This window comes from Nematolebias whitei, chromosome 3 (genome assembly GCF_014905685.2).
Source record: "Nematolebias whitei isolate Nwh7 chromosome 3, NemWhi1, whole genome shotgun sequence".
Lineage (NCBI taxonomy): Eukaryota > Metazoa > Chordata > Actinopteri > Cyprinodontiformes > Rivulidae > Nematolebias > Nematolebias whitei.
The window spans coordinates 14,512,424-14,523,517 of NC_056500.1; the positions used below are offsets into that span (position 1 = coordinate 14,512,424).

The 11,094-nt window shown below is 39.5% G+C and overlaps 1 protein-coding gene across 1 annotated transcript in view; it reads left to right on the forward strand.

Moving 5' to 3' along the window:
* Window positions 1–11,094, forward strand: part of il12rb1 (interleukin 12 receptor subunit beta 1) — a 14,937-nt gene that overhangs the window by 2,103 nt on the left and 1,740 nt on the right. The window contains exons 2-15 of the mRNA XM_037698132.1: window positions 1,144–1,267; window positions 4,173–4,339; window positions 4,540–4,682; window positions 4,771–4,804; window positions 4,960–5,082; window positions 5,540–5,616; window positions 7,895–8,123; window positions 8,236–8,382; window positions 8,481–8,579; window positions 9,351–9,506; window positions 9,615–9,770; window positions 9,890–9,959; window positions 10,473–10,548; window positions 10,652–10,742. Coding sequence (XP_037554060.1) covers window positions 1,144–1,267; window positions 4,173–4,339; window positions 4,540–4,682; window positions 4,771–4,804; window positions 4,960–5,082; window positions 5,540–5,616; window positions 7,895–8,123; window positions 8,236–8,382; window positions 8,481–8,579; window positions 9,351–9,506; window positions 9,615–9,770; window positions 9,890–9,959; window positions 10,473–10,548; window positions 10,652–10,742 — 1,692 coding nt within the window. The remainder of the gene's footprint in view (window positions 1–1,143; window positions 1,268–4,172; window positions 4,340–4,539; window positions 4,683–4,770; window positions 4,805–4,959; window positions 5,083–5,539; window positions 5,617–7,894; window positions 8,124–8,235; window positions 8,383–8,480; window positions 8,580–9,350; window positions 9,507–9,614; window positions 9,771–9,889; window positions 9,960–10,472; window positions 10,549–10,651; window positions 10,743–11,094) is intronic.

Here is an 11,094-nt window from a genome sequence, read left to right on the forward strand (position 1 = left end):
ATATATATATATATATATATATATATATATATATATATATATACATACATACATACATACATACATACATACATACATACATACATACATACATACATACATACATACATACATACATACATACATACATACATACATACATACATGCATGCATACATATACCATTCGGGGCTGTGGTAGCTTGGTGGTCAGTGCTGTGGTGTAGCAATCCTGAGGTTGACGGCTTGAGCCCCAGGTTGTGTCAGGAATGGAATCTGACTTAAATCAAATTGCCCAATCTTTCATGTGAGTTTGCTCACTGTGGTGACCCCAAAGAAGGGAATATCTGAAATAAACCGTTTGTACAGCTTAGCTTTTAAAGCTTTTTGTTGCCCCATCTGTCTTTTATTAGATGCGTTGCTGCTTTCCATCTATTATCTTTTACCTATTTCTCCCTTTTCGGGTAACAGACCTCACTAGTGCCCATACCCAGCCATCACTGTGTGAGAGGTGGGGTACTCCCTGGACTGGTCTCCAGTCCATCACAGGAACATATAGAGACAAAATAGACAAACAACCATTCACTCTCTCACTCACACCTATGGACAATTTAGAGTTCCCAATTAGTCTAATATGCATGCTTTTGGTCTGTGGGAGGAAATCGGAGTACCCACACATGGAGAGAACATGCAAGCTCCACCCGGAAAGGACCCCGACGGGATTTGATCCAGTGACTTTCTTGCTGAGAGGCGACAGCTCTACCAATTGTGTCACCGTTCTACAGTGTTGCTGACATAAAATTCAAAATTATCCGTTATTTTCTTAAAATTATACAATTTCTTAATTTGATCATTTAATAAATTTACTATGTTTGTGTGTGTGTGTGTGGTGGGGGAAGAGTGTATGAGCTTCGCAAATCAAAATGCTTACATTTTGCACAACATTCCTACTTTTTTCTGCATTGGGTCATACATCATTAGGTTAGTTCAGACCTTCCATACAAGTGTGAGGCAACTGCTCATCAAAAACACTGTTTCCAAAAATAAAACAAGAGGAACATCTGATCAACCAAACAAAGTTTTAATCAATCCTGGAGACTGTTGATTGTACTGTGCCATATAAAAGTGACAAATGAAATAAATCTGAAATGTCTTTTCTCCTCAGGGTTGGCATGTGAGGCTCCTTCCTCTCCTCAGTGCTTCAGACGAAATGAGGAAGAGTCTGTTTACATTTGCGAATGGGGCTTCCACACAATCAAGAGCGACGTGATGTTTGACCTTTACTTTAAGTGAGTCATGCTCAGAGCTGCAGATGCAAAAAGTCTTCTCAGTTCACTGAGATTGTTGTTTTGTGAATGTGCATTAAAACTGCAACGAAGTACGCAGCATCCAGCAAACCTGTATCAATTCACTAAGGAGATCGATGGCAGATCACCACCTCCTCCTGCTGCACAACACTGAAGCCAAATTTATTTATTTATTTATTTATTTATTTTTTCCCCTTTCACAAACACCTCCTTTCTCCGTGTGACACTAGGGGTCTGGGATGGAGGGGGTGGGGGCGCATTGTTGGGGTCTGGGCTGTGGGTGGGCTTTGGGCCTTGGGGGCGGTCAGTGATGGGGCCGGTGCTTCGGTTCCTCCTGGGCTGTTCCGATTCTTTTAATCTAGGTTCCTGGTTGCGATGGCCGGCACTTTGACCGGGGTGGCTGCTGGCTTTCGGCGGGGGGTCGGCTATGGTAGTGTACGTGTGGTCATTGGTGGTGTAGGGTGGCGGTTGAGGGCGTGGCTTCGCCTCATCAGGGCACTGGCTGGTCTTCCTGTGTGGCATTTGCGGTGGGGGTGCTGTGTGTGTGTGGGGGTGCATAGATGGCATGCTGGGGCGTCTCCGGGCCTATGGTGCGGGGCTCTTGATGTGAGGGTAGCCCTCCTCAGCTGCGGCTCCCTGCTGCTCTGCCCCTTGGGCTGGGGCTGGCCTGTGGTCGCTGTCAGGTAGATGGTGCATGCGGTCGGCCCGACAGAGATTCTGTCGGGCTATCTGTGTGTGCCTGTTGGTTGCTCAGGTTGGGTTTTTGGTGGTCCCCCCTCTCTTGGATCAATTTGGGCCCCACGTTTGGTGTGGGGCCCACTCCACCCGGTCGTGCCCCCCTTTGGCAGGGGACCCCCTTGCCGCCGATGCATTGGTGGCTTTCGGTGTCTGCGCTGGGTGGTGGGGTGCACGTCGGTCCGCCCTGGTTGCTGCCTGGCGGGGCCTGGGTGCCCTGGCTCTGTCGGGGCTCTGCCGGGGGGTGGTATGGCCTCGGGGCTTGGGGCTCGGTGTCCATGGCCGGATCTACTTGGGGGGGCATGGGTCGCCAGCCGGACCTGTGGGCTCGTCGCTGCAGCTTCCTGGAGGCTCTGCATTGTGGTGGCTGGGGTCACCCGGTTCTTTCCTCTGCTCCTCTCTGGGGGGGTGCGGTTCTCCCTGTTGGGAGACTCTTGGGGCTCCGGGCCTGTGGGCTGCTGTGTGTCTGTGGCTCCGGTCCTCCCTATGTTGCCATTGTGTCCTGGGGGGGTGGGTCTGTGGGCCCCCGCGTCCACTATTGGGCATTCTTTTGGAGAAATCTGGTGGTGGCGGGTGTGCTTGCGCGGGTGTTTGAATTCAGGTGCTTTGAAAAATGCATGCTAGGTTGGGTAGTGGTGGAAGCTAGATGATTCCTTGTGTGATGTCGAATGTTTCATGGTGATATTGTGGGTGGCATTGTGCTGTGAATGTTGTTTTGTCGTGGTGGTCTCTCGTTTTATCTATTTCTCTTTTATTATTTATTTACTCTTCCTTCTTCTCTTTCTTTAAAAAAAAAATTGAGTGATGATGATAAGTTCATTGAAACACTTCACAATGTTTCTACACTTAAACTGAGATAAAAAAAATAAATAAAAAGTCTTCTCAGTTCACTGAGATTGTTGTTTTGTGAATGTGCATTAAAACTGCAACGAAGTACGCAGCATCCAGCAAACCTGTATCAATTCACTAAGGAGATCGATGGCAGATCACCACCTCCTCCTGCTGCACAACACTGAAGCCAAACTAATGCAGAACTTTGTCATGTTGGTAGTAAAGGTAGTCAGAGTGCACGATTTGGTAACTTCAAACATTAATTCAATTGCACGGCTATGAATGGGAATTAATCATTTAGACTTAGAGAATATGCACTCACTATAATCAAGTCTTATTTGTTGTGGATAAATCCGAATAAATCATGAACAAGTGATAGTAGCAAGTGAAAAGGTGAAAATGAGAGTAATATTATTTGTATGAACATCCTGTTCTGTATATTAATTTAGTTGGAAAATCTAATAATGAAATGTCATGATTTCATTATTTTAAAGCCTTTTTATGGCTGTTTTATCCACACAACCAAAAAGAAACATCAATAAAAGAAAGTCATGCAATTTTACAGTAAATACTCATAAACTTTGCTGCAATTATGTTTTACTTTAAGCAGTTGTTGTTATTCTTTATCTCATGAGCAGAAACTACACCAAAAGTCCTTCCTCCCTATGGCTATCAAACTTTTCAACTCCTCCCCCTTTCTGCACAAAGGATAATAAAATTAATTCTGCACCACAATAAACACTTTTTTTTCCACATTAAAACATTTCACACATTAGACATTTCACACATGTCTGCACCTGACCTGTTTAAAACTTAATTGCTGGTATTTTTTATATTCTCTGTTATTTTATATATTCTCTATTATTTATTATATCTTGCGTGATTACTTGTGTATGTTCCTTTGTACTGAAACTCTGGCACAACAATTTCCTGCGGGATCAATAAAGTTTTATCTTATCATGTCATGTCGTGTCTTATCTTATCTTATCTTATCTTATATTATTGTATAGTATCGTATCGTATCATATCATATCACATCGTATTGTTTGTTTTGACTTGTAATCAATCAATCAATCAATCAATCAATCAATCAATATACTTTATTGATCCCAAAGTGAAATTTCATCAATAATAAATGTTGAAATGTGCAAAAATGTTAATCCAAGCTATGAACATTAAAAATGCTTTACTCTGTAGTAACAAAAGGACCCGTACGAGTCAAAAATCAGCTTTTGCATCAGTTTGTGATTAGTCAAAACTGCCACATAAATTGAGTTTGTTTATTTCTGTCACATGTATTGACCTATATTTTTCTCAGTAGTAACAGTAGCAACAGTAAAGCAACATTTGTGAACCTTAAGGAGAACCGCACGGAGATCATTGAGGAAAAACTGACTGTGGGTTATGAAGTTGACTTCTGGGTGGAAGCTCACGTTGGAAACTCGAGCTGCACGTCGCTCACGAGCTCCGGTGTACTGGTGCGCTCAGGTTGGTCTGCTGTCATATAGATGGACACTCGGGGTTAAGTTTCTAGCTTCAAGATCTGCTGTTTGACTCAGTTTCTGTTTGGTAACTCAAACAGTGTATTTGACTTTTATACTTATTTTGTTGTTCTGCTTTCTAATTTTTAGGGCAGTGTTGCAACTATAATTTATTATTATTTTACATATTTTATTTCTTCTTAACAGTTAAATATGATGCACCACAGAATATTTTGGTTTCCTGGTCAGGGAACAACCTCAGCCTAAGCTGGCCAGCTGCAGGGGAACATCCAGCTTTAGCCGAGGTCTGGTTTCGACAATATGAACACTCCACAGAATCATGGGACAAAGTAAGAGTCAGTTCTGATTCATCATTGGATCCAAATCAGAGTCAGTTAAAAAAATGACTAAAGTGTTTTTGGATTTTTTTTTTTACAGAAATTAATAAATACCACATATGAGGCTTCCATGTGTAAGTACTCAGTTATCATGTTTAATGTTTTGTGTGAGTGTTTATCTGTACTGTTAGCAAAATATCTCATGGCCCACTGGACAGATTTAAATTAAAAGTCCCTGCATTTGAGGAAACATTGTAAATAACCTTTTTTTTTTTTTTTATTTGAGCAGATAAGATCATTGTTGTGAATCTTGTGAAGCGCTCAGCTTACTGGGTTCAGATCAGACATCAGTCTACGAGGGCCCAAACCCCACTGTGGAGCAACTGGTCTCCAGTTATTATTGTCCCTGCAGGTAAACTCATGTCACCCATGGAAACACATTGACCAAAATGTCATTTTGTGTAGCTTTCATCTTTAAAACAGTCCCTCTGATTTGAAATGCTTATAAAATATACATGAATCACAACCACCTGTATTAAAATTGCTGACAATGCAAACAACTGTAACCAAATAGACACACCTTTTATTTTAGAGCCAGAATTTATGTGAGCATAGCAAATATGTCATTCTTTTTTTTATTTTTATTTTGTATGCATGAATATCTTGTAAAAACACAAAAAAACAGTGTTTTTTATACCTCCAACTTCTTGACAAATTATTTTTAAATGAGTGAAAATGTTTTTGAGGACAGTTAATGTAAGCAAATGAAGCTTTTCGAATAATTTTGTTAAATCTATATAGCTTTGATCAAATGTATTCAGCATAAATAAATAAAAGAGCCTAAAATGATGTTTGTGCTTGTATTTCAGAACTTGAACATAAGCCTGAAGTCACCAGTAAAACAAAACGTATTAATGGCACTCGAAAGGTGACTCTAACTTGGAAGGTAAGTCAGCGAAAAAAGACAAACCCCCTGCCCTCCCCAAAGAACAATACAATTTCACACCTGCTGGTCTAAATTTGTAACTTAAAACTGTGCACTAATTTCAACTGGAGCTTAATGATTTGACAGTTTTAATACGTGCAGTTAAGATACTGTTATTTAAAAAGCCAGCATTGTGCTGATGTTATTCCTTCATTCAGATTTTATTTCACAGAACTGAATCATATTATCAGTCCTCTTGCAAATAAACTGCATACCTGCATAATGTAACTTCATAATTTTACTCACTTTGAATGTAGATTCACGTGGATTATATTTAAAAACAAGTGAAAATAGACAATCCTATTTTTGATGGCTTCAGAATTGACATCAAAGTTGTGAAAAAGTTTTTTTTTTGTAGTACATTTTGTGTCTTCACAAATTTATTCAGCAAGGAGTTTGGCAAATATTAACAAATTTGATCTGGTAGAATATAAAGCAAATAAAATTGAAATTTTCTCTGTATTTTTGGTCTTTATTTCAAATGTGGTTTAGACGTTTCATAAAACAACATAAAAAAACAATATTATTCAAATTAAACCCTTTAACACTTTTAGCCTTAAAGAATCCAGTCAGCATGAGGAGTGAAAGGAAACTTTCTTCAAGAGTTTGCTCTAAGTTCACAAAATGTTGGCTTTAAACAAACATGCCCTTAATATTCCTGTCTGAGGGATGTTATGAGATTATTTTTAAGATTAGTGGCAGTTGTCACAATGTGATGTTTAGGCCCCCTAACATGAAAGATCAGCCAGATTGTAGATATCCAACAATGTTCAGTCAGGTAACATGTCATCTGAACAGTTTATTATTTTTTTTTGTTGAGAGACGTTTCACCCTCCATCCGAAGGGCTTCATCAGTCTGATGAGTCACAAACAAACTGTTTTTCCCCACCAAGCAGTACACGTTACAATGGACCAACCAGTTTGCTGGTGATAACCCTTTGGATGGAGGGTGAAACGTCTCTCAACAAAAGAAGAAACTGTCCAGATGACATGACTGAACATTGTTGGATTTCTTTACCTGGACTATTGAGCATGAACTTTGACAGATTGTGGATGGTTTTTGCAAGGTTTTGGCGAGATCATCATTTATTAAGCGCACAGGGGACTTCCTGTCATGTATGACAGAGCGTGAACAAGCCATGATTTAAACTTTAAAGTTTAAACCATGAACATAACTTTTGTATCATGTTCGCCTCAAGTTCAACAAGTGTCAACAATTCACAGGATGGCGAGATGGGCCATGTGACCTTAAATACACTAATATTGTATGGTTATAACAAGAACAGTTCTTTAAAGCCTGGATCTCCCAATCCACAATCAGAACTGAAGAAGCCTTTTGGTTGGAAAATAAAACAAAAGATCAAGAGAATGAAGAGAAGTCCTGCTGCCTTTGATTGAACGACTTGGGACATATGTGCTTATATCTCTTAATTTACCTTTTTTCTGTTTTCTAAAGGTGTATTCATACAACCCTAATAAAAATGGGAAAATGTATGCTACATATACCTGAATTATTGAGCATGAATTTTTGTATTTTGAACCACTTTGGCATGACCATCTCAGAGGAGTTGACGGGGAGAGAGCAGGCCCCAGAGGCCATCTTAGCACCAGCAAATTGTTTTTTTCCACTATGGAGTATGCTGTTTGTAGGAATCAATTGTGCTTGTTGGTAGCTCCTCAGATTAAAGAACTCCTTTGGATGAAGGACGAAACTTCTCAGTTTAAAAAAAAAAAAAAGAAATCATCCAGATGACCTGACTGAACATTGTTGGATTTTATACCTGGATTGTTTAGCATGAACTTTGGTGTATGCTACATATTACAACGGTATGGTTTTGTAGTGGAAGAGTCCAGGTGCTAAACTGACCTGCCTGCAATCCAGACCGCTCACCAATGAAAAACATTTGACACTTTAAAACAACAACAAAAAAAAAATCCAGTAAAATAAATCCAGAAATGTTGAGAAGTTAATCCAACATCAAAGGATGGAACAAAATCCCCCCAAAAAACTCTAGCAACTGGACTTTTTTTTTATTATAAGAATATGGGACGCTTTCTAGTCTTAAACATGGCCCTGTCCTAACATATTTAAAAAAAAAAAAAATTAAAAATGACGTTATTTTTTCAAATTTATTTACATTTTACCTAACTTGAAACTGGGGTTGTACTCTCTATAGGGAAATATTTGCATATGTTGTTCTTTTGCATATAAAATGTGAATTGAACTTCTGTTTTGTAGCCTACACCACATGCAGCTACACCCAATGGTGTGAATTACAGTGTGAATGACACACATTCGTCTCGTGGATGTCCGTGTAAGAGGAAGAGCCATGAAACCAGCACAAACAGTTACACAGTTTACGTGTCGTACTCAGCCGTCAACATCACTGTTACTGCCAGAAATGCAGCGGGGGAGTCACCTCGGGCGATCATACAAGTGCCTGCTGCATCTGCAGCAAATTTAAAAAGTAGGTCTAAGAGTGCACATGTATGAGAGTGTTTTTATGTGTCAGATCAAGTTTATTTCCTTAAGCAAACCACAGGCTTTGAAAAAAAAAAAATGTCCTTCCTCTGTGCCAGTTTGTGACAAAATGTTAATGGATGAAAAAATAAAGAAGAGAACTTGCCTTGAGTTTTACGAGCTCCGAGACGCAGATTTAAAGCCTGAAAGTGTGATGACACTAACAGCAAGGAGACAAAGAAAAGAAAAACAGACAATAAACAAGAGTAAGCTATAATATAATTCTCTAAAAGTATGAAAATTTGTGACATAAATATTATTTATCACACCGAGGGCCAAAACACACATTCTGTTTTTGTTGCAGACATGAAGGATTTCACACGATACCTTTACTTTGAACACAGATGTGATGATGGCAAACCACAGACGGTTAAAATGTGCCTTTTTTACAAGAAAGAAGGAGGTGGGTATCTGCAGAGAGCTGCCTGGGGTCACTGACTTTAACTTTTCACATAAACTCTTTTAATATTTTTGTTCAAGTTTCATAACAGGATTCTGCTTGATGATACAACAGCTCACAGAACTTCAACGTTTAACCAAAAAACTAATTAAAGCGGCATGCCAAACGTCTTGTCCATGATTTTCAAAATTTTCACAGATATCTTTACTTTTATTGTTTGCAGGAGTGGGTTTTACAGCTTTTATTTTATTTTTTTTCTACTTTTTTGTTTTAGTTGAATTAATAACTGGATTATTTTTACATTTTATTTTCTACAAATATAATATCTGGATTATTTTTACATTTTATTTTCTACAAATAACGCCGTTCAGTTAGTTTTGCCGCCTGTTTTGCTGCTGAAACACTGAAAAACTTTCTTTCAAACAAACTGACCTGAACCTGTTTGCCTCCAAAAACTTCATGCCTGATAGTTTTTGATATTTTTATTCTTTTTCGTTTGCAACAAACTAATGCACATCATCCAGAGAGCTCAGCTTTTGTTCAGTCTGATGAAATCTCTTAAAAACTGGGGTTCATCCATAACAAAATGCTAATTTTCAGCCTTTTTATGTTTTTTTGATGGTTTTGTTTTCACACAGTCAGCATCAATTCACATGGCAGTTTTCTGTCGTTCTCATGTGACGAGATTACTCTGAGCAGCGTCACACTGTAGCCTCGTCTATTTTAATGTAGTTTCTGCTGTAAAAGAAACACGAGTTTCATTGTCTGACGCAGTGCCAAACAAAGAACCGGATGACTTCACTGTTGTTGCTGAAACACACAACTCTGCTTCCCTGTCCTGGAAGGCGATTTCACACGAGCACCAGCGAGGCTTCCTTACACACTACAACCTGTGCAGCGAGAAAATCAGTCCACAGGATGGGAAGAAAGGTACAAAAGTAGTTATTTAAAATGCGTTTGTAACCTTTCTTTACAGCTGTTAACATAGAAAATGAATCTTGCAGACATTGTTCATTTGTCTTCATCTCCTTTGATCAGAGTGCTTCAACGTATCTGCATCAGCGACAAAACACCATCTGAAAGATTTGACGCCGGGAGCCAAATACAGCATCAGTCTGGCTGGAGTGACACGAGCAGGAGAAGGACGTTCAGCAACACAAACCATCACCACATTACCAGAGAAACCTGCAAATGGTATTGGACTTATAAAATCTGTTATTGTGTCTAAACATGATTTAAAGTTCATCAGAATCAAAAGATTATTCGTTTGCCATATTTTTCTCACTTTTTTGTCTCTTTCTCCCTAAAATCAGTGTGGCTGAGTTTTGGATTGCTACTTGCGTTCTTCTTACTGTCAACATGTTGCACAGTTGTCTTAAAGAGGTAAAACAACACCTTCTGTTTTAGTATTTTATGCTTAAAAAGATTGAACTGTGTTGGACGGGGATGAACATAAACCGACACACATCAGTTACTTTGTCGGATCTGTAATTTATTTCCATCATTTTGAACTGTCCACTACTGTAGTTAGTTGTCAACTCAATCTTTTCCACTTTTTTTGTTGTTTTTGTTTTCAGCTATGCATCACTACTGTCTTTATAAGGCTTTTAGCTTTTTTTGTGTGTGTGTGTACGTTTTACTGTTGTTGCATTGTAAATTAGTGCAATGTCAGCAGTATTCAATATCATGTCACATATAGCTTCTATTTAATTATCTGTATGCATGTAATAACATGATAGTTATAATTTCCCTTTATTTTTATAATGCATATTTTCTGTAAAAATATGCAGTTATTGTTTAAATTTACGTGGTAATTTGCACTGCAATGTGATTAAAGCTCAGTTTGCATATCTTGCTTTTATGTGAACATTGTCTGCTTTTTTCCCCAACACTTAGAATAAAAAATAAGATCTTCCCTCCTGTGCCGATACCTGTGATCCCGGACTTTATCCCCCGTCAGCCAGAGAGTGAGGTAAGAAACCGCATCCAAAATCAAACTTTTCTTTCACTGACTTTGCACTTGCACTCCTCATGCATGAGTTTAGGTGGGCATCTTGTTCATGTATGATGGTTAGGGAGCAGTTGGATCAATGTATCGGGGCTTCGTCTTCAGTAATGAGGGCGCTGCTTTGGTCGGTTATGGTGGAAAAAGGGATGAGTTGAAAGGCAAAGCTCTCGGTTTATTGTTCAGTGTATGCTCTAACTCTCACCTATAGTCATGAGGAATAGATCATGACTGAAAGAATGATCCTAGATACATAGAAGCTGCATCCATGGGGGAGCTCGGAGTACAGCTGCTGCTCCTTTGCATCGAAAGGAGTCAACTGAGGTGGTTTGGGTTAGGATGCCTCCATGGACACCTCTCTTTGGGAGTTTTCCGGGCACATTGCACTGGTGAGAAGCTTCATGGTAGAACCAGAACTCACTGGAGAAATTCTGCATGATTTTCAGCCTGGGAATGCCTCTTCCCCCCCCCCCCCCCCCCCCCCCACCCCCCCCCCCCCCCACCTCACCACCC